Genomic DNA, 24,667 nt, shown 5'->3' on the forward strand with positions numbered 1-24,667 from the left:
CACGACATTCCACTTTTTGTTGTTAGAGTGCTGTTGGAAATTCAAGTTCCTTGCCGGGGCTATTTTGCAGAGGCACCGTGGCGCCGTCCGACGCTTAGCTCCGCCCATGATGATTGTGATTGGTTTAAAGAAATGCCAATAAACCAGAGCTCGTTTTTCTCCTACACGGAACGCTGTGTGGACTAGCCAGACCCTCCTCTGCAGCGCCGTGAAGGAAGGTCTGGCAATGCGAGACTAGGGTTACTTTGGCAATCCCCCGAAAACACTGCCACCCATCTAATCAAACCCTTCAAATCATTAATACCTATTGTACAATGGCACATTAATGTCTTGTTGAAAAGTACCGCACACTGTTTACTCGGTAACTATGAAAAATCAGTTTTATTCTTTTATATCAATCTCAGTATGTCTAACCAGTCGAGGCAGATGCCAGAAGGCTTGCCGAGCTTACATGGAGTCATTAATGAATGAAATAAGAAGAGAAGGAACTAAACTGTCTGGTTTAGGAATCAGATTGGGACTAGGATTGGGTTTCTCTCTCTCTCTCTCTCTCTCTCTCTCTCTCTCTCTCTCTCTCTCTCTCTCTCTGTGCTCAGACCCTAAAATCCCTGCTGACTGGATGTCTGGTGGAGAGGGTGCAGACAGCCGACACTAATCCGGCCTCTGAAACACACACACACACACACACACACACACACACACACACACACACACACACACACACACACACACACACACACACAGGCAAGGGCTGCAAGGCTCTGCAACACACATTGGAAACACACATGCAGGTTGTGTTTGAACCATAGACTGTAAATATTAATATTTACAGTCTATGGTTTGAACTCTATGCAGGCAACTTATCATGTGATCTTGTGGGTTGAAATGTATGTCATGGTGTCAGCAGTTTTAGTTTTGAGTGTTTGGATTACAGTAAAACTGTTAATATGTTTGTAGGGCTTGGAATGCTCATGTGTCCTTTTTAAAATAGATTTCATATTACAGTTATTTAGCAGCACCACATTGCACATACTGCCATATCCCTCAATAAATAAGCATATATACCAATATTTTGATATTTCTATCGGCACTTCTAGTAATTGTGATGTCTGAGTGACCTCATTTATTATGGTATTATATATACACTGTATATTGGATATTGGATATATTTGTGTTGCTGTTTGTAGCATCTTTAATAAAATAGGCAAATTGTGTGGGGAAAAAAAACACTCAAACCTTCTTTGTAATTTTAAAACCAATGCATTTTATGCTAAAGAAAAAATATTTTTTCATAAAATATTTTTTCATTTATTTATGTATCTAAGGACAGAATCCAAACTATCTACATAATTACATAATTAATGTGATTGAGATGAACAAACAAATGTGTGTGTGTGTGTGTGTGTGTGTGTGTGTGTGTGTGTGTGTGTGTGTGTGTGTGTGTGCTTGAGACAGACAGACAGACAGTCAGACAGACAGACAGACAGACGACAGCTAGAAGATGCTGCTGCTGCTCTGGTAACCCCTCACCTAGATCATCCTTTTGTGCACGGCGGTTGATATCTCTGCGCTCTGCACAGCTGCCGGCATTGGTTAGCCAAAAAGACACACGTACGTAGGCGAGTATCTAACCGACCAACCCCCTTTTCCCTCCCCGGCCGACTGGAGAACCGGCAAGCGGCGGGACAGCGCTGCAGCTCCGACTGGACGGACAGGACGGAGGTCTCATCCGAACGAGTGAGTAGCCTACTGCAAAACGTAATGTTTTCTCTAAGCGGGTAGGTTTTAGTGTTGCAGCGAGCATAGTAAACACAGTAAAAAAAGATATTGTTTTCCTTTTAGCGGGTGAGCCGGGGGAGGGAGGGAGGGAGGGAGGGATGTTTCTCCTAATCTTAATCTGCGTTGCCGGGTGGAGATCAGTGTTGTAGTTGAAAGATAATAAACGATGACTTCTGATCAGTTGTTATCCCAAAGCCAATCAAAACCACCACTATAAACAATCTTAAGGTTATATTTGTTTGGAAAAGTGTAGATTATTTGCTTCATTTAAATCATCATGCGCAGTAAATTCAAATTCGCAGTAGCCGATTCATAAGGAGTCAGGGATTTCACTGCTTTATGTTAAAATGCGTGTAAACTCTTGTAATGCGTCCAAAATAAGACTTTCATTGCATTTGCCTGGACTAGCTACACGAAGTGTGGGGGGGGGGATGACGTTATGTTTTTGTAGCAACACTGTTTACACACATTGCATTCTCATCCTTCTGTTTATCTTCTCCTCCTTTTTGCATGATGCGACGATGTCATATGTGTAATTTGACTTTAGTGCGTTTGTATCACTCCTCTTTGCGTTCAAAACCCCGGGCCCGGTTGTTTTCAGCGGTATTCCCCCCGTCCAGCAAGCCCAATCCCCCGGCAAAACTCGTGTCTGAACACGTTGTCAGAAAGGAGGTGTGTAACTGAAAATCAGAGCTCAGCCAATGAGCGGCGGCTCCCCGCCCATACTTGCACTTGTTTACTACTGAAGCCGGACGCTGATTGGTGCAAAGAAGGTAAGGGGGGAGGGGGAAATCGGGCTTTATGCTGCGTTCGAGTGCACAGAAAAGAATGGGAGAGTTGAGCTTTCTCGTTGAAAAATACTGTTTGACGAAGGTTTGTAAGTGGTGAACTGCTACATCAGACCTCTACTTATATATATATATATATATATATATATATATATATATATATATATATATATATATATATATATATATATATATATAAACATTTTTTTTACACTTGTCACTATGTCACTTTGTAATACAGCCATATTTTATACCATAAAACACAATATAAGGACTATTTCATATTTGACAGTTTATTTGTTTATTTGTGCTGTTGTATTGTTTTTATTTTAATAACATATCAATATCGATATTAATAACAAATAACACTATACTATTATTTTGTATTATTATACAAATGTATGTGTCAATAGATGTATAACGTATGTGTAAATAACATAGACTGTATACAACTATGTAAATAATAAAAACATAAGATAATCATAATCATCATCATCATAACCGTAACAAACATTGTTATTATTATTGTTTAGGGCTACAACAAGCCCGACTAACAATTCTCTTGGTAAGTCTGCAACATTTCCGGAAGTAGTGAAGAATACCCACACAATTTTCCAGAGTTCAAAGCGACATCTTTAAATAGTTTTATTGTAATTTACAACATAATATGCAGGTTACTGCGACTGTTTAAAATCACTTGAAAACACTTGAATTTTAATGTGGTGTTTTCAAGCTTTGACAAGTGCTTGGATTTAATTAAAATGCTTGAAACTGCTTAACAATCAGGTTCACTAGGACGCCAAGTGTAGCCTATTATAAACAAGTGACACATTTCAAAACACGTAACCTTGTTGTGTTTTCCTTAATAGGTCACCCTTCTGTAGAATCTTGTCACAAATTATAACTTTGGTTGTTTGTAGCACAATAGCATATCATTTAATGCAATTAAGAAGTGCAGTAATCAGTATACTGTATACTGTATACAGATATGTAATTACCACAGCTGTTAGGTGGTGGAAAAGCTTTAAAAGAAATGCACTTTGGGATGCTTGAAAAAAATGTTTGAATTTGACTTTGGATAATGTGTAGGAACCCTGAATATAAAAGTGAGAAAAGCCTCACATCTGAGAATCTGAAAACAAAAAAGGAATTTGGCATTTTTGCCGCTAATCAAGTAATTATTTCATATCTCCTATTGTTGTTATTGTGTTTATGTATCTGATCGATTTGTAATGTGAGCTCAAATGGGCTCACTTAGTTGATGACTATCATTTCGTGCATGTGATATGAAATATGTGGTCTGAGTATGAAATAGCTGCCAATCAGACTCTTGACTGGAACTGGAGAAAACTCCATTCATTGAGTTTGACAGCCTAGAATTGCCACAATACTAAAAAAAGTAAATTAGAGATGGTGAATGCTGCAAAATGCTATGAGCCATTTCATCAACATTACTCCCACGTGCCCTAAATGCAGCATTACCCCATTTATGCCTCTATGGGCGACAGGCCACAGTGAATGCACCCAAACGTCAGATTACGTCTCTGGAAGGCGTTATCAGTCACATACTTTATTAGATTAGACAAATCTACAGCAAGCTTCTGCTCCAGCCACTGTCTAAATCCACGCAAGTCTGTGTTCACTTCAATTTCCTGCAGTCATTTTTAAATCCTGTGTGGTGTTTTTGCTCTGCACTGTCAGGCAGAAAGATGGAAGATGGAATGTGTGCATTAGTGTCTGCCAACACTCACTAGTCAGCAAAGCTGCCTTCTGTTTAGATCTACATATTTATTCATCAGAGAAAGCCTGGTATTTATCATTGGATGCCTTGGTTCACTCTGAACATATTCTTCCTAGTTGGAAATAACCTTTAACCTTTATCACTTAAGGCTTTTAAAAAGAAGCAGCTGTTCAAATATTACAACAAAAGTTACTTAAAGAAATTTATGGGAAATGTTTTATAATATAAAGGTGATATTAAACGCCGATTAAAAGGCACTCCACTGATTTTACACAGAAGGTTCAGTTTACTGGTCAGTAGAAGTAATCAGATCAGAATCAGAAAGGAGTTTATTGATTGTTGAGTGTAAGTGTCAGTGGGGGACTGGGGCCTTGCTGGTGAGGCGTACCTGATGATGTCTTCAGGGTTATCTTTGGCTTGAGCCAAACTGGTGGTGGTGTTGAGTTTGAAATAAGTGGACATTTAATAGGCATTGAGGTTTGAATGAAAGATGCTATGGAGTTGCATTGTGGGAAATGTAGGATCCAGTGTCTAAGTGACTGATGGGAGCATCATTTTTGAAATTGGTCCGGTACTAAGCAAGAAAGCTGCAATGTAACGTTAATGGGCAATTGCGCGCCATCAATTTACTTCCACAAAAAGTTCAGTTTTTGCCACTGACAGGCTCAGATTATTATTATTGTAAGTGTCTAAAAAGAATTAATCTAAAAAAAAAAAATTATTGTAAGTGTATGACAACGTTATGGAAAGGATCCCTATCGAGGTCGGCCATTTTGTTAAAGAGTAAGATCTGGTGGGTTTGGTGATAGCCATTTCAGAGCTGTTTCTGGTTAAACATATTCATACTTTTGGTTTATGTTATGTAGTCAGTCACACACTCGTCAGTGGCAAAAACAGCACTTGTAGTGGATTGACGGTGGGCAATTCCCACGAGAGCTTACATTGCAGCCTGTATCGCGGCTGCCGGCTAGTCAATACTGGACTCATTTAAAAAAAAAAATGTTCCCAAAATTAGTCCCTTAGACACGAAAACATGGGAAAATAGGGTCCAGGTGGAAAAATACTAAGGTTACCCTTTTTGCTGAAGTATCTCTTTCATAAGCAATTTTATGCATATTTCATTGCTGTAGAAACATTTGAAAACGCAGTCAGATATTTTGATTGCTTTAAATCTCATGTTGTCCCTGGTGTCTTTTCTGCAGGGAGGTGTGTCACTGGGCTGAGTCCCCTCATTGTGTGCAGCAGCACCATGGCAGCTATGGGACCTGAGGACAGAGTTGGAGCAGGGCCAGGCAGGACGACAGGCTGCCAGGTAGGACTACAGGCCTGCACCGCTACAACCAAGCACAACAGCAACGGGCCTGACATGCAGCAGACGCTGGTGAGTGGACGCAGCGGGACGAGACTCCCTTTCATGTGAACCGAGATGATTAATGTTTTGTCTAGTCAATCATCCAAGCCTCTATCTATTCATTCATTTGGTAAAGACAATTAAATATGGCCATCACTGGTCACCAGGATGCAATATTTGCATTTTGATGAGCTCCCGCAAATGGATCATTATTTGTCAGAGGTTGGCACCCACATCCTTTTTTTTATACTGTTATACTGGCAAATTGTGCTGTCTGCAGGCTGGATGCCCCAGATGGACAGAAAATATTCTCTTAACTGTTTTATTCATGGCAACAGCGAGACTCAGTTTTAGGGTATCAAAGACGCAAGGCCTAAACACTCTGGGTTATTCACTCCATGTCAGTTCCCATTAATATACTGATCGGGAGTCAGTAATGGAGTACTCAAGTCCAGGACTAAGACTAAGACTGGACTCGACTTGAACTCGCGCACTAATGACTTGGACTTAATCCAACTAACTTTTATGAAATCGGACTTGAGCATTCATGATATAGGACTCAACCCTGTTGCATATTTTAATAACAAGTAGCTCATTTTCCCATTACTTCTTTTAAAGGTGTGTACACAGAGCCGTGTCCAGGCTGGGAAAACATTCGTGGAGAGCGGACATCACGAGAACAAAACATCAGTTCCCCCGGCACAAAGGGAGGCTGAGCGAGGCTGGAAAAACCTGGCAGCTCCCTTGCAAACTATGGGACCCACAATGCACCTAAGCAATGCGCCAGCTACTAGAGAGGCGCCATACAGGTGAGGGATAGGCAACAGCATATGAGTGTGTGAGTGTGGACTGGGTTAAACTAAAGTCTAAGGATATTGATTGCATGCTGTGTCCAGTTTCCGCAGCCCAGAGTCAGTGGAGATGGACGAGATCATGGCCGCCATGGTTCTGACCAGTCTGTCCTGCAACCCCGTGGTTCAGAGCCCTCCGCACACAGATCCTGTACCAGGTCTGTCTCACCTCACCCAACACACTCTGTTTTCACTACCACTTTCTGATAAGGCATCTTTAATAAAAGGGTTTAGAAGTTGTAACTGGTGGTGCTAATGCTTAAAGGCAGGGTTGGTAATGTTGAAAAGCAAGCAAGATTTGAAAGTAGTATCTCCTCGGGGCTCCGCCACCCAAACACACACACACGTGCATGAAACATTTCCTGAAAACAACAAATCCCGGAAGTAACTGCGGCGGTGGCAACGTTTGCTGAGTTTTCTCCCCTATTCTCCAGTAGACTTGCAGTAACTCCGTTGGCGACGACACGCATTGAGCTCAGGCGCGCGCACGGGAGGGGTAGAGTACGCGCAGCGGGGCAAGGAGGCATTTCATTGGTTCTTTCCAAGCGGACCGCCAGGCCGTGATTGGTGGGCGTTTTTACAGGATTACCGCAGCTACACATGACGGATCTTTTTCACTCCTTTTTCAGAGCTCATAAGTTATGTATTGCTGTCAGGGTGTAAAGACCATTTCATACAATATATAAATAAGTGAATGATGGAAAATGTTACCAACCCTGCCTTTGATAGATCATTTATTTATCATATTATCCAGCCATAATCAAGAACAGATGTTGCGTTCCTAGGGTGCATAAAACCCCATTGGCGAGTGGTTATCCTTTCTATGTGATAAAAATATAGTGATAAATGTTAGTAATCCAGCAATAAATGCTCATGGGTTTCTCATTTTCTAATTAAACACCAGGTCTGCAGTTATAACTGTTAATCTCTAATAAAGACATTAGTTACAACTTATAAACCCTTTATAAAGGGTGCCTTATTATTATTTATTATTGTTATTACCTTGTTTTCAGTCTGCAGTAATAGACTGCTAGCCTTGCAGAAGTCAGATTCAGTCTTATATTATGAGCTCTGTTAGCAAAGCAAGATTTGTAGACAGCCTTTGTAATTTAGTCAAACTTAAGCAGTAAGTAACAAAAAAGCAAATATAAACTTGGATGCAAAACCAAAGTTTGCTCTATTATCCCAACAGGAAACATGTCCTGTAGAATCCATTGTCTGCTAAGTTAGTAAAATATCCTTAACTGCTGTGGTCTTGTCAATTCTTATAGCGAACTATTGTTGTTATTGTCTGAAAAAATGTAAAGCGTGACTTTGTTACTATAGCTAAATAATGTCACTTTTTCCATTTGTATTATAATGTTAAATTGTTGTAACAGGAGCAAAGAGTCTTCAGTAGAAAAGAGTTTTAAAGCCAGCGAACCAACTTGATAATGGCACAGTAATATCTGTCTAAAGTTTGCTAACTTCAGCTAAATGTAGCTAACATTAGCCACCATAAGCTACTATATGTTATACCAGTCCAGTAAGGCCGTAGCAGCGAAATTGAGCAAGGGTGTGTTTTATTACTTATGATTTTTAACTGTAACAGCCAAAACACACCGGGCGCGTAAGCATAGCGTATAGCAGCGTAGCGCAGCTAGTTTTATTTCGTAGCGTCCGCGTTGGGCCGCGCAGCGTCCGCGTTGGGCCGCGTGCTGCAGCGATAGTTTCAGCGTCTCCTCTATTTCTTGCGCGAGACACAAGCATACTGTATTTGTCAAGCCAGGCAGGTAATCACATACAGTACAAAATCCTTCTGTACTTACAATATGCAAGATAAATAAAGAAACTAGCAGGGCTGATATAGTAGCTACTACTGTTGCTGTTAAACTTTGATTAAAGTAAAAAAAAGATCACTTGCTATTTGATTTTGGGGAAAGTAAAAAAAAAACTAAATAGCGACTAACAGGGAACAAAGCAAAGAGGTAGTAAAGTGAAGCTGAAATGATGGTAAAACTTTCAGAAAATAGACACACGTCACAACCTGGGCACCAGTGTGAGACACCTGCTGTTCTCTGCAGAACGGGCAGAGAGAAAAGCAGCACTGAGCAGTCCCAAATGCACACTTTTAGTTTTTATATTAAATATTAAATATGGTCTTTTAGTCATAAAGAAAAAGACCATATTTAATATTTTATATCTAAAGCCATAAGGTGTATTTTAACAGTGAAGTATTTTAGTATCGGGCAAAAAAATGTAGTTGCAAAGATGAATCGATTAGTTGTCAACTATTAAATTAGTCGCCAACTATTCTGATAATCCATTAATAGGTTAAAGTCATTTTTTTATGGATGAAACAGTACACATTATCTGATTCCAGCTTGTTAAATGTGAATATTTTTTTAGGTTCTTCACTCCTCTGTGACAGTGACCTGAACTTTGAGTTGTGGACAAAACAAAGTCAAACATTTGAGACATTTGAGGACGTCATCTTTGGGAAACACTGATCGACATTTTATAAACCAAAAAACGAATCGATTAATCGAAAAAATAATCACCAGATTATTCAACAATGAAAATAATAGTTAGATGAAGCCCTTAAAAAATAACCATGGTGGCATGTTTACAGTCTTTACAGTGTTGAGAGAAAATAGGCCATTTGGTAGGACTTGTCCTACCATTATTGCAAATTAAATAATAAAATGGTTATGCAAGTAATTTGACTTGGTTACCTGTTACCTGGGCAGCGCTGTCCTTTTTTCCTGTTATCAAGTACACATTTTATCCACAGTATATGTTGTGTTTCAGTTGAAAATGCAAGTAGTTTTTGAAAAGTAACTTCCTGCTTTACAGCCAGCTCATCATCGTCAGCTGACATGGAGTGTGGTGGCGGCGAGCTCTCTGACAGCGGCAGCAGCGGCTACTGGAGCTGGGACCACGGCAACGTGAGCCCCGCCCCCTCGCCGTCCGTCACTGAGATGGACGGCAGCCCTGATGAAGGCCTACAAATGGAACTGGATCAGGGAGAGGAGCTAAATGCCAAAAAGCCAAAGGTACATAGCTGTATATACTGTATATGTTCCCTTAAAAAGTTTCACTGCAAAAGGTTTGGCACCCTGTGGTGGAACTGGGGCCACACTGGAAGAGAAGAGAATCCCATCGAGGGCCAGACACGTATAGTTTGTTGACATGCTTTTATTTCATCGAAAAAAGTCAAATATCTTTGACTCTATTATTGTCTATTATGTCTCATATAGTCTTCTCACTTACAGTTTGGTCCACATAAAGCCCTGAAAAAGTCAGCAAAAAAGTTCCAAAGCCATCTTTATTGTGACTATTATTGCCACTGTTCATCACACCCCCAACCGGCACCGTCAGACACCGCCCACCAAGAGCCTGGGTCTGTCCCAGGTTTCTCCCGAAAAGGGAGTTTTTCCTCGCCGCTAAATGCTTGCTCTTGGGGGAATTACTGGAATTGTTGGGTCTTTGTAAATTATAGAGTGTGGTCTAGACCTACTCTATCTGTAAAGTGTCTTGAGATAACTTGTTTTGATTTGATATCAGAATTTGCTTTGCCAGATTTGGCCCGCAGGCCTTGAGTTTGACAAATGTGCTCTGGAATCAGCAAAGGAATATGTTATTAAAGACAGAGATCGCTCTCTCTGTACTTTGTGTCTTTCTGTGCATTTTTCTTTATTTCCTGTCCCCCCCCCCCTTCTCTCCTGTACTTTACCTGTGCTGTGTTCTCTCCCACAGAGCTCTTTCAGAGGTGTTTATAAGTGTCTGTGGCCCGGTTGTGGCAAGGTGCTCACGTCTTCAGTCGGAATAAAAAGACACATCCGGGTGCTACATCTGGGGTGAGTTGGATTTACGTGTATAATCAGCTGCTTATTAGGGATGGATATAGCTTGAGATGTTTTAATACTGGTGCTGATACAATACCTGAGTAGAGGTACAGATACCGTAATGATACAAAAATGTTAGAACTTAGGGACTGTACAGAAATTATTTCAATGGGGAGGGGGCTGAACCTTTTGTTTCACTTTTTTTTTAAACAAGTTGCCCAGGGTAATTCATATTTTTCCTTTGAACCCTGCCCACACTTGAATTAGAAGAAAACAGGTCCCCATCCTCCCAACATCTTAAAATAATTAAGTTGAACCATTATTAACTCAAAAAAGGCAAAGTATGAAAATGAAGATGGAGTACCCTTATTTGTACATGGATATCTGCTTGTTGTAATAATATATTTTTAATCATTTCAAGAAGTTAAATTCAACTTTAGGACAAACATAATAAAAGTATTTTGTCCTGTTCATTCCAGCCGCTTATTATTTTTTTTTTAGCTAAGAACTACGAAATGAACTACAAAATGAACAAACAAACAAACAAACATTTTGGCTACCAACACCTCACATGAACCACGCCATGGCCACAGGAAAGCATAAGACAAATTCTCCAATTATATATTTTTTCTAAGCATTATATCTTTTAAGGGATGACTGAAATTAAATATATCGTATATCTGGGTCGGGAAAAAATGTTCGTTACCTGCTGGTCATTTTTGTACAGTCCCTTACTTTAGGAAAACTTTTTCCACAAAACCCTTCTTTCCATTTGACAAAAGAAGCCACATTTCTCAAATGTTAATGAAACACAAACAACCATACAAGAACATAAGATAAAAGTGTAATATTGGCTAAGAATGAGTCAACAAGAATACAAACTTACTATTTGACAGTTTCCGATACTGTGTGCTACAGACACATTTCAGTCTGTTTCAAAGAAGTGTTGATGATGTGTGTGATATCTATCACTTATACACAATATGTGGTGTTAATCACAAGATTGTTGTCTGTAGTTTCTAGAATAATAAGGAATTATCAAAGTGTATAGAAGTAGGAATATCATGGAATTTTATCCCTGTTGGACATTCTGTGTTTTCAGCTTTGGAGCTTCTCCTCCACTATAGACTGAGGTGTAGTAAAACCCAGACAGTTCAGACATTTAGACCATTCCTGAGCTGCAAAACAACATTAAAAAAACAAGAGGGAATCAAATTTTCAGGGTGTGGAAGAGCTGTGACTTAGTTGCAGGGAGTGATGAAACATTTTTGAGATTTTATATGTGGGCCACAGGGAGTGCCGCATTCAGTAATGGTCCAAACAAACAACTCACTCTTTTTATCCTGTGTATCCACTGGTCTGTCCCACCATCTGCCAAACACACACCCACACACACATTTACACACACACACACACACACATACACACACACACACACACACATCCACACACACATTTACACACACATAGCAGTGGGTCAGATCAGTCCCAGAGAGAAGAGGACTTCTATTACACCAAGATCTCCTGCGAGACTGTGGATGCCAGTTCAGTTCCAGCTCCTTCAGCTCCTTTAGTTCCTCCAGCTCCTTCCCAGCAGGCTCTGGGCCAGGCTTCATCCTCTCAACTCAGCTGGGCCTCCTGCGCTTCTACTGTGGCCTCGGAGCTCCAGATCCCCCCAGATCACAGACCCAGGTCCAACTCCAGCTCCGGGGCCGGCCCAAGCAGGCCCAGTCCACTCAGCCAGTCGGCCCCCAGCAGCTTCTGGCAGATCCACTCCGAGCATCTCTATCAGGTGGGTACACTGCAGCAGGGACTACGTTTACATGCACATAATGTTCCGTTGTTTTTTTTTTTGCGATAAGACGATATTCCGACTAAGCTGTTTACATGGCTAATGAAAGTGAATATTCCACTAATATTCCCGTTGACATGCAGCCGTGCAAGGAGTTTTCCACCGGTGGCGGACTTGTTTGACCGTGAAAACACAGCCTTCCCTCTTTCATTCCTTCAACCACCTTCTTGAAAAGGTCGGTGTTATGATGTTTGCGCATATCCAAAAACCTGTTGATATCCAAGGCTTTCATAATGTTTAAAAGTAGGTGTGTGTTTCTCCTTCTTTTCTTTTGGACATGCATCTCTACCGCAGCCTTGCAAACTGCTGGCTGGTTGGTTTGTGTCCAACAACCATAGCAACACACAGAGCTGGCCGTACGCCGTTAACAGGCAGGAGGCCGTAAACTGTCACAAACTGTGGTAAAAACCCTGATTGAGATGTATATTCTGAATGCGCTGTATACATACATGTCCAAAGAATGCTTCTAAAACCTGAATAATACCGGCATATAACACATCTTAACCGGAAAATACTAAATTCGGAAAAAGGCCTTATTCTAAATATCCAAACCGAATATGCTGTTTACATGACCTGTTTTTTCTTGAAATTATTTGCGCCCAGTCTCAGAGGAGTTTTGGCCTGCTGACTGTGATGGCTGCCAAGTACTGGCAGGGAAAGTGTGTGCACAAGTGTCTTTAAGACTGGGGGAATAAATGAGTTCAGAGTCAATTCATGATCCTGATTTAGATCATTTGGAAAGTACACTGTTTCTACAATATAGCAGCCAATACAATTGAAATACCAAAATATTTCTTCTATTAAAATGTTTCACTGTTAGGAAACCCAGTACCAAATTTAACGTGTTTAGTGTTTTCGATATTCAAAAGTTTTGTTATTGTCGAAATCAGGGGGATCAAACGCAACTTCTCACATTGAAAAAACAAAACACATCGTGGGCCAGACATGTATAGTTTATTGACATGCTTTGATTTAATCAAATGAAAAAGTCAAATATGCCAAGAATGTCGAAAAAAGTGTCAAAAACATTTTTAAAAAGCGTCAAAACATTTTTAAAAAGCCCCTAAAATGTCGGAAATAGCGGCAAAAATGACGAAAAATAGCAGCAAAAAAACTCTGAAAAAGCACAAATAATTGTCGGAAAAGCCCCAATAAACGATTAAAAAAAAACATTAAAAAGCCCCCGAAATGTCAGAAATGGCAGCAAATATGACGAAAAAGCACAAAAAATGTCAGAAAAATTGACAAAAACCATAAAAAAAAATAGCGCCACATTATTTTGAATTTTTTTTTCAAAAACCTTACTAAAAAGCCCCCAAAAGGTGGGAAATAGCAAAAAATGTCGGGGGGATTTGGCCCGCGAGCCTCGAGTTTGACACCTGCGGTCTAAGTGCTGTTTGCAGGCTGAGATGTATTCTGAGAAGACACTCAATCTGTCTAACATGAGAGATTTGTTTAGGTCATATTAAGTTTTAGCACAAAATACATGAATCTGCTTTTAAGATCCCTAATTTACAATAAATAGTTGTTTACTTCCCAGTATTTGAGTTCTTCCCTTCAAGTTTGAGAGCGATGAAAGGAGACAAGCACGGTCCTTGTGAGCATGAATTATTAAATGTCAGGCGAAGATGTAGTGTTTGAAAGGAAGGAGTTCACGCTCCAAACCAGAGGTGTATAAAGTACTAGAGACCCATACTTGAGTAAAAGTACAAGTGCTCTATCAAAAAAGTGACTTGCGTAGAAGATGAAGTGCTCTTTAAGCACCCCACTTAAGTGGAAGTACTAAAGTATTCAGCATTTTTTGTACTTAAGTATTGCAGGTAGTTTATTTTAAAATGTACTACTCAAGTACTACAAGTAAAAGTACAAGTATTGTGTTATGTAGTTATTAAAGAAAGCAGTCAAATTTTGAATATCATATTTTGGGAGTTCAACTTTTTACTTGGTATTAAGACGGCGCATTACAGGCAGTCACAAGCTGTACATTGCTGGATATATGAAGGAAGTTTCTGAAATAAACCCAAAAAGGTACATTCATGTCACAGCTGTTATAACTACTATTAACAGTGGGTTATTAATCACTTATTAACAAATACTGAAATAAAATGTGTGATGTAGTGGAAAGTTAGCAAGCTAGCAAAACACAGATAAACTAGCAGCTTCACATCACAGGGTGAAAACATTCAGGACTCATTTCAGACTGAAACAACTCAGGAATAGTTTAATCTGCTGCAACAACGGCTAAATAGAAAGAGTACAAACTTACATCGTCTCTGACTTCTGAACAGGCGATCGCCGTAATGAAAAGAAACACGACGCGATCTCGGGGATTTTTTTTTACGTACAGAGTCTCCGTAGCGTGAGGAATTCACAACAGTAACGAGTAACGATGCAGCACATGAAAAATGTATCGGAGTAAAAGTATTAAACTCATCGAAAATATGTACTCAAGTAAAAGTGGAAGTAGGAGAAAAAAAGAATACTCCAGTAGAGTACAGATACGGCTTTTTAGTACTTAAGTACAGTAGTGAAGTAGTTCTACTTCGTTACTGTACAGCTCTGCTCCAAACATCACAGTTTCCTATTGCCCAAATTCAGTCATCTTTTCTAAGAAATCAGTCTTTAAATGAAAGCAGAAACTAATGTATCTAAATTCATTTTTTTCCTACTAAATATCTCAAAGGACATTAGGTACTGTTCCTTATTTATTTCAGGGGCCACCGGAGGAGTTTTGGGATCTTTAGTCAAAATAGACTTGACCCTCCCTTCACCAGCAATACATTTTGGATGACCCTCCAAAATGATATGGAAAAAAGGGTTGACCCTCCCCAACAATTTATTGACGCCTCCTGTACTGGTTTGCGCTTGGCAAAGACATAGAGATAGTCATTGTTTTTATACAGCCATGACATATGTGACTAAACCTCTGCATTCTCATCTTATGCATCACACTCCTCTGTTATGGTGTGGTGGCCATTTCAGTAGATTTACTCACTAACATTGTTGTGGAAACACAATAAGCATGGAAACTAAATGCACACTTCCTGCATTACTCCAGTTCTTAATTTGGGAGCTTGCGTGTTACCACTCCTTCCTTCTCAAATGCCTTGAAAAGGCTGTCGTTTGCACAATTCCACAAATAATCACCAGGACCGAAAGGATATTTGAGTCGGGTATGGCTGCAGCCTGGAGACCTCCCGTGTCATGCAAAACTGGCTGGTGCTGTCCGCCAGCTTCGACTTTTCAAAATAAAAGCTTGCGTCTGGTCTGCTGTGTTTTCGTACGGTGTTTTGGATGTTATTGAACTAAACAGTACGGCAATCATGCTAATGAATAACATTATTTTTTCATCAGATGTCTTAGTTACAACACGATGGAGCCAGCAAAGCAGTTTTGTGTTTATATGTGCGAGCGGGATATTTATTCAGTTGGGAAATCCCACGGTCTCTAAAGCTACAGTTCAAATTGTCTGGCTGACTAAACAGGGAGGGACCCATCTGCTAGCGATAGGGGCCGAGACTGAGAGAGCTTCATGGAGCTACATGGATAAATATGCACCAAACAAGGCACTGTTGCACATGTTGCTGTTCTCATGAATACAAAAGTTGGGTGACCCTCCAGCCTAGACTAAAAAAAAAAATAGGATGACCCTCCAATCAACAAAGAATAAAAAGACATGACCCTCCCCTATTTTCCTCCGGTGGTCCATTCCATAAATACCGAACGGTCCCTTATCTACATTTTACTGGAGTTTCTGTGCAGGGGTTTCACGGCTGGTCTGCAGTGTTGTTTCATTAGATCCTCCTTGCCCATGCAGAGACCCCCTCTAATGAGCCAGTGAGCTACAACTTTGTGTATGCATGACAAAGCAGCACATTTCACTGGTGACCTGCATTTACCCTGTACCGCTGAGTCTGTAAATGGATGCTTTGTGACAGTGAGAGAGGAAGCTGTCGGCGTGCTCTCTCCCCCAAGGAGACTAGACTCTCAGCAGCCTGTAAAAGGCCAAACAAAAAACACAGCATGAATTCTTTCAGGGTAGTTGTACAGTGGTTAGAACCTGATGTACTCATATCCATACCCACTTTAGACTGGATTCAACCTACAAACTCAGTAAAATGTCCCTAGCAAACTAAGCAATTCTTTTTCATTGTTCATATGATACAGATGTGAAACTGTGTCCATTTTGTACCACATTTGTCTTTAATTTCCTCATGCAACAGTGTGGGTTGCAGTGGTGGTATGTAACTAAGTACATTTACTCAAGTTTTTGAAGTCTTTTCTTTTCATGCCACTTTCTACTTCTACTCCGCTACATTTCAGAGAGAAATATTGTGCTTTTTACTCTAGTTCATTAATCTGACAGCTTTAGTTACTTTACAAATAAAGATTTTTGCACACAAAACATATGTAGTTTATAAAATATGATGTTTTATTATAAATTAAGCCTACAGGTCCAGCTAAATGATTAGCCGATTAGCACATAGCTGACTGACAGAAATGTTTGGATCATTTCCAGTTTCTAAAATGTGAGGATTTTTCTGCATTGAGTGCTTTTACTTTTCAGTAAGTGCTGCTGGTGGAGCTGTGTGTGTGTGTGTGTGTGTGTGTGTGTGTGTGTGTGTGTGTGTGTGTGTGTGTGTGTGTGTGTGTGTGTGTGTGTGTGTGTGCGTGCATGCGTCATAACTGCTTGTGGCTTGAAATGCCTGACCACAGGGCTGAACTCACACTGGCACGTTTTTTTTTCACACTCAATTTAACTCCAGGGTTAACACAGTGACAGTGTATACTCACCATCATCACGCTTTCGTTTGTGCAATTAGTGCAATTTGCAGCAGCAGTAGTATGTTCTTTGTGAGAGTTCAGGGATGCACAGTGAGGAAAAATAGGACAGAGAGAATGGGAACAGTTCAGACCGATCTTGTGGAACATAGTATACATAGTAAAAGCAAGTCAGCAAAGCAAGTCTGATAATATCCCTCTGAGTAACAGAGAAGTTCTATAAGGTACAATGGTAGTTTTCCAAAAAAGAGCCTTATAGATAAAGAGATGCCAGTGAGTATCTTGTCTTTCTTGGAGAGAAGACCACCCAATACTTTCATGTAAAATACAATGATGTGTACCATAGACATGATGGGTTATGAATCTCAAGGCCCGAGAGTCCAGAGATCTAAGAGTTGAAGATGATGCATGTCTATAAATCACATCACCATAGCCCAAGACAGACATGAAAACTGCCTCAACAACCCTTTTTCCACAAAACATAGGGCAAGATGCTTTTGTTTCTGTAGGAACTGCCACTTTTTGGCCTGCATCTGCACACAAGATTATCAATGTGAAATTTGAAGGAGAGCTTTCAAATTCAAATGTTTTTAGTCTAATACCAAAAATGTAACTAGTCACTCAATGCTGAAAAAGCGTTTGACAGAGTGGAATGGTCTTATTTGTTTGAGATTCTGGCACGCTTTGGTTTGGGGGAGAATTTTTGTAATGGTGCTTTTCCATTACTTTACATTACATTTTTAAATAGTTCAGCCAGCAGTGTTTTTTTTTTGCTGCCTCCAGCTTCATTTGAAACAAAATGTGTCTTCTGGCAACAACAACACAGCTTCGACGTTCTGTGTGTGTGTGTGTGTCGCGTTAGGTCACAGCAGTTCACTGCGGCGCCACTTGTTTTACAGTTCTGCGGAGGCTCCAGGCAGAGCTTTCGCCGTAGCCTACGTACACACACATATGCCGGCTCGACGCACACACCAGCGCACATGTATAAACATCAGGCCACATTGGCTACGGCGAAAGCTCTGCGTGGAGCCTCCACAGAACTATAAAACATGCTCAAGTGGCCTGATGTTGATACTTGTGCGCTGGTGTGTGCGTCGAGCCGGCATATAAGACGACCAGCCACGCTGAGGCGGTACTAAAATCTGCAATGGAAAACGGACGCACAGTGTGTCGAGTCAAGGCGAGTAGAGTCGAGGCGAGTAGAGCAGGTACCATGTAATGGAAAAACACCATAATTGGATAAGATTGCTCTATAAGGAACCATATGCACAAATTTTGATTAACAGTAATATCTCAAAAACTATAAAAAGAAATTGAGGGTGTAGACAAGGGGACCATTTGTCTCCATTGTTGTTCATTATGGCAATCGAACCTTTGGCAATTGCAGTGAGGTCACATGATAGCATTTCTGGAATAACCATAGGACAGACGGAGCACCATTTAGCTTTATATGCAGATGACATAATTGTTTTTCTCAAAAATACCAACAAATCCATCCCGGCCCTGCTAGATCTGATTAGGAAGTTTGGTAAGATTTCAGGGTATAAGATTAATAAGTCTAAAACATCCATTATGTTATTAAACCAAGTAGACAGGGAAAATCCAACTAATGTAGTTGCACAATTTAAGGTTGTCAATTGCTTCTCTTATTTAGGCATTCAAATTGTTCCATTGCTTAACAATATCATAGAAACTAACTATAGACCAGTTATGCAAGAGATCTCAAATTCTTTAGATAGATGGGCTGCGTTACCAATGTCGTTAATGGGGAAAATAAATACTCGAATGAATGAATGTACTTCCTAAACTGTTGTATTTATTTCAAAATGTACATCTGCCACCACCAAGTAATTTATTTTCTCAGTTGAAGACACTTTTCATCAAGTTTCTATGGAACAGTAGATAAATCTCAAAGTAGTTGACTCGCTCTCATTATTTAGTCCGATATGGGGAAATTATCTCTTCCCCCCAGGAGGAGGTGGAGGGGGGGGTTAAAATTTGGGCTGAACAGGGGTTACAAAAAATAGGATCTCTTTAAAGTCCTGACAATACTCATCTGATGTCTTTTGATGAAATTGTTTTCCAGCACGACATAGCTCGCTGCCAGTTCTTTAGATATTTACAACTGAGAGATGTTATTAGAACTCAACAAAATCAGTCCTTGTCCATTCCTAGCCTATCATCACTCGAAGAAATGATGGTGAGAGACTGCCAGGGTGCTTGATTTCTAAAATATATAATGAACTGGTTGGTGAATCTTCAGAAACATCAGTAAATAAGCTTGAGTCCTGGAGAGAGGACCTACAGGAGAATGTCTCCATTGAGGAGTGGGAGAGGGCGTGTACCAAAGCCCAATTACAAACAGTGAACACACGTTTCAAATTTCTGCAGTACAACTGGTTAATGCGTTCTTACATGACTCCAGTTAAACTTAACAAATTCAATAATGCCATACAGGATGTTTGCATAAAATGTGACAAGGAAAAGGGCACGATTTTCCATTGTTTGTGTTCTCAAATAAAGAAATTCTGGGAAGGAGTGAAACAATGTATGGAGGAAATATTAGAGATACATGTACATTTAGAACCAAAAATCTTTCTATTGGGTATCTACCCGGCTAATTGTAACATAAGAAAAAAGCATCGATTATTTTTAGATATAGGTCTGTTGTTGGCCAAAAGAGTCATTGCAATTGCTTAGAAAGAGGTGGATAGACCAAGGATAGGTAAATGGCTCTCAGAATTAAGCAACTCTGCCCTTAGAAAAGATCATGTATGCAATCAGGGGTAAGCAACACATTTTTGATAACATCTGGGGCCCCTTTAGAAATGTCCTTGCAAATAAAGACTTGTCTCGTTTGGTGGAAACACCTGGGGACGACCCATAAGTAGTCCTCTGCAGTTCATTTGGGAAAAATGTACTGTCTGGTGTTGAATGACCACTATCTAATTTGAGTGAGTATGAGCAGTGGACAGTTGGTTTTGTACTTATTCCCCCCTTTTTATTTACTTATGTAGTATTTGTATTATTATTTTATTGTGTATTTCAGTTCATTTTTTCTTTAGTTATTTATATTTATTTATTTGTTATGTTGTTATGTCTTGGTCAAGGTTTGATGGACATGGGTTCTGCAAGGTTTGGGGCAGGAGTTTTGAGTCTCAGTGGTTATGTGTAAATGTTATTATGTCTGGAAATAAATAAAGATACTGTGGGGGGGAATGTAACTAACTTACTTTCTTATATGGAACAGGTTGTGAGCCAGTTTCTACAGATTTGATGAATCATGTGTTGCCTCCTCTCTCTTGCTCCATCCAGGCCTGTAGCCCCGTCCAAGTATCTGTGGCCCCCAAAAGCCCCGGCTGCCAGGGTTGGACCCCCTCCGCCTCCGTCTCTGGCCCCAGTAACACTCCGGTGGGTCTTCTGTCCTGTTCTGTCTTTATATATATATATGTATGTTTGTTTACCTGCCAGACAGCCTGTCAATCATTTAGTCTCAATCACATTTTAACATTCAAACCTGCTAGTAAACATGACTTGGCGGCTCGACTCGACTCTACCCGACTTGCTCTTTTTAGTTTTTTCATTAGCAAAACTTTGGAATAGTACCTGGCACCTGGGACCATTTTTTTGGTACCACCTCAGTCGATGGTTCCAAGCGAGCGGAACCAATACTAGAATGTGGAGTTAAAACACTATAGCCAAGCTACAGTCAATTTTTTATCCACTCGAACCAGATTTAAAAAATGGCAGCCCGCAAAATCTACACCGTACCCTGTGTGCACTACGGCGTACAATTGGCGTTCCTCCGTTTTGGATGCCGATTAAAGGGTTGAGCGAGTGTGGCGTTGAAGATGATGTCACGGCAGATTCCCGCCTCCACTGAGGTGGTTACGATCCACAGTGAAGAACGGAATGAGAAAAGTACTGGTACCAAAAAAGTGGAAACACAGTTGATTGTGTAGTAGTCTCCCATTGCCAGACCTTCCTCCGCAGCGCTGCGGTCTGGCTAGTCCACACAGCATTCCGGGATGGGAGAGAAACGTGCTCTGGTTTATTGCCATGTCTTTAAACCAATCACAATCGCCTTGGGCGGATCTAAGTGCCGAGCGGAGCCACGGTGCCTCTGCAAAATAGCCTGGGGAAGGAACTTGTTTTGGTGGAACATGTGTACGTTCAAAGGTTGCTTTAGTCGTGCAACAGAAAACTCTGGTTTGGATTGGACAGCTAGTCTAGCTAGCTGTCTGGATTTACCCTGCAGAGATCTGAGGAGCAGTTAACCACAGTCCTCAGAAATCCACCAGAGTTTAAAATTACAACACAAACAAAGCGGAAGGTAACGGACATTCAGCCGAAAAGAAGGACATATGGCGGAATTTCCGGCAGCAACGGAGCAATCCCAGAAGTGGAACGTTGTGGATATAGATTAATTGTGTAGCAACCATGCCTGCCACTGACAAATGAAATCACCAGATTTTCTGTCTCTTTCACTTCTTCTCCATTCTGCTTTCATATTTGACGCGTGGTTGTGTGTCTCTTCAGGTGGTGAAAGCTCGCTGTCGGTCCGTCAGTGTCGGGGAACAGTGGCTCCAGCAGAACAGGCTGCAGCCTATGAGTGCGTCGCCTTCCCGCACTCACTGCTCCTTCAGGTGAGGCATTACCCACCTGGCTTTGTTCCTGTTCAATGTCCCATTTTTTAACATATTTATACCTGCTGTTAAAATTAAAACACAACATGCTAGTGGCTCTGTGAGGATGTCCTTGCACAGCAGTTGGTTAAGCACAGGGGTGGTTTTAGGCCAAGGCCCACCTCTGAATTGTTGTAACTAAGCGCCCACCGCGCGCGCTGCACTTTCAATTCAGCGCGGTCGGCTGGGAAGAGCAGGTTTTGCCTCTACAAACACCTGTATGATTCTTCATGTACAGACCACAGGGAGTCAAACAGCCTTAAATATGTGTTCAGAGAGTGACACTACACTGGGAAAAGAAGAAACATTTGGCTGGAGAGTGTAGAAAAACATGCACAAAAAAAAAAAAAATGAACGGCTTCATGGAAAGAGTGTTCTAAACAGTGTTACAGGCAGACAGTCATTTCGATTTTGAGCTAAACATCAGTCATGTTAATGATTAGAGGAGATAATTGTAGTGTTTCGCGGTACGTCTGTGTTTAACATGGCTGTGTTTACTACGGTTGCCAGCAGCCTGCTGTCCTTTACTTCCGGTTTCTTCTTCTCTACTATTTCTTGCCTATTCACAGATTATTTTGTCTGTACTCCCTCCGTGGTTTCGGAGAATTCACTTGGTCGGTGACTTGTCATAGCTGGGGTGTGGCTTGTAGCGGAGTCCCCTTGGGGGAAAACAATCCTTTCCCCCTGGCCGGATAACATAGCCTTAACCCAGTATGGCTACTCAAAATCACTTTTAGATACATAAAAAAAAAAAAACGGAGTCGTATTGGGTCGGATTGTCCGTACATCATAAGTGACTGGACAAACGACCCAACGGTATGGCCAGAGGTGTCGTTTCCTGACAATCTTTTGTTAACGTTAGCTGCCTGATTGAGTCTCCAGGTAAGAGACAGCTAACGTTAGCCGTTAGCTAATCTTAGATGATTCAATCTGACTGTATTATTCAATTCAGTTTTATTTATAGTATCAAATCATAACGAGTTATCTCAAGACACTGTGCCTTTTAAGAAATTTGAGAGTTCAGATGTAGATGCAGAAAGGCGCCATCCATTTTAAACATTGAGTGTGACTGAAGCTTGATTGATCTGGGTCCACACATCTTATCTGCTGTTGTCTGATTGATTCCAGTATCTGTCCGCTATTGCTCACCTCCAGGTTGTCATTTTATCGCCCACTTTGCTGCTTGTCTTTAAAATCACATTTCCATGGCTTGGCCAGGAAAGATAAAAATGGATTCAATCTTCTCCTCATTTTGTTATCAGTCTGTTTTCCCTCAGTCTCATTGTTATAAAGATTGATCACATCAAGTCGTGTGTAGTAGGGACCTTTCCTTTTACTTTCCTTTCCTGCGCTCTCGCATCGCTTCTCACCCACATGATCTGTGTCTTTGCATCCGCAGGAAGGGTCGTGGGGAGGCCAAAAAGTGCCGCAAGGTGTACGGAGTGGAGCGCAAGGATCAGTGGTGCACCGCCTGCCGCTGGAAAAAAGCCTGCCAGCGTTTCCCCGACTAAAGGCAGCAGCGCGAGCGAGAGACGTGGATTTGTGGATGCACGAATGGATGGATGGATGAGTGATAAAAAAGAGACTTTTATCAAAAGAGAGGCTATAAATAAGGTCCCAAGAGCCGTCAAGGAAAACAACAGTTCTGTTTTTGTTTTTTGTCTTACTTTCAACTCTTTTTGTTTCTTTCCTAAAAGAAATTGCAAATGGACTTTTCTGTATCTTTGTAACTTGATCCTGAAAACTGAAGTCTGCGATGGTGCTAACTGTTGACTGACTTTGACCATGTGATGTGCTAAGCCTACAATACTCTCCTACTTTATCCAAAGGTTCATCTTTACTGCCCCTGTAGCTCCACTGTATTAGACTGCTACTTGGCTGTTTTTCCTTCATTCTAACCCTATCTTCCAGTGGTTACACGGTGGTTATGATGTACATTATATTGTGTGCTTTGAGTTACGTACAAGTATTTTATACCTTGTTTTTTGTTTTTTTTTATCGTCTCTTTCCGCCCGCATATTGGGCAGATTATTTTTTGGGGAATTTACATGTTTTTTGGCACTTTGTTGAAATATGAACTCACAAGAATAAGCTACGTTTGGTTTTGACTCAACCAAGTACCTATTTCCTTCCTGCCCATGTGTTGGCATACAACCAGTGTTAATGGTTTAATCCGTGAAGCTATGGAGTCATGGCAATGAGACTAGCATTAGGGGAATGAGTTGGTAATAGCAATAAAAATAAAAAAAAAAGAGGAAATATATTGACAAAGACAAATTAAAAAGCACTGAGAATTTGAAACGTTTTTTTTCTTCCTTCTGCATGACAGTCCACAAAAGAAATAGCAAACAGTTTTATTGTAGTTTTTTCTCTATACACATTTTGTCTGAAGACTCGGAACAATGGTATCATGTTAGAAATGTAGTCTGAAATGTACACTGTATTCACAAGTTCCATTTTTTGTGTTGGATTGACAGAGAAACGCACACACACACACATGCATGTGCACAGTCACAGTTCACACAATCATCCACACACTCGTATGCATACATTATTACACCTCGTAATCAAACACTAATCAACACGTAAACACTATTAAGATGCAAAATAATGGGACCTGCAAGTGGAGGGAAAAAACAAATGAACATTTTTCTTTTTTTTTTCTCCCGAGCAGAAACAGAATATTCTGTATAATCATGACCACAGCTGACACGCACAGTTCATTTCATCCCTCTGCTCTTAAATGGTACATTAAGGGCTAATGTCACTTAGACCTTCTTTCCCATCCTACAATGGGATACGCACGTATTGGCCCTGCCAGTTTCCAGCTTCATGCACCAATGTACAATTGGACTAAAGTGACATGAACAGCTGTGCAAATAGCCCCAGGGTGGAGTAATGTTTGAGAACTGACCGGGGATTAGTTTCTCCTTACTCCTGAGTTCCGCATTCGCAAACACTTTAAAATATAGCTCCCTCATTTCTAGAATTAATTAGGGTAAGTTAGGGAC

At 40.6% G+C, this 24,667-nt stretch overlaps 1 protein-coding gene across 2 annotated transcripts; it reads left to right on the forward strand.

The window, feature by feature from the left end:
* The first annotated feature begins 1,527 nt into the window (after positions 1-1,527).
* On the forward strand, positions 1,528-23,957 carry znf395b (zinc finger protein 395b). Of its 2 annotated transcripts, none has more exons than XM_078274765.1 (10): positions 1,528-1,737; positions 5,511-5,689; positions 6,278-6,468; positions 6,556-6,668; positions 9,346-9,545; positions 10,249-10,349; positions 11,811-12,129; positions 20,287-20,382; positions 21,511-21,617; positions 23,056-23,957. In XM_078274765.1, exons 2-10 carry the CDS (start codon positions 5,558-5,560, stop codon positions 23,165-23,167), a joined length of 1,371 nt encoding a protein of 456 aa, XP_078130891.1. In that variant the 5' UTR covers positions 1,528-1,737; positions 5,511-5,557; the 3' UTR covers positions 23,168-23,957. The 2 variants fall into 2 exon arrangements, with proteins under 2 accessions (XP_078130891.1, XP_078130889.1); XM_078274763.1 differs by having other exon boundaries at positions 1,531-1,737; positions 11,808-12,129.
* Positions 23,958-24,667: the final 710 nt, after the last annotated feature.

The sequence above is a fragment of the Sander vitreus genome, chromosome 18, assembly GCF_031162955.1.
Source record: "Sander vitreus isolate 19-12246 chromosome 18, sanVit1, whole genome shotgun sequence".
Taxonomy (NCBI): domain Eukaryota; kingdom Metazoa; phylum Chordata; class Actinopteri; order Perciformes; family Percidae; genus Sander; species Sander vitreus.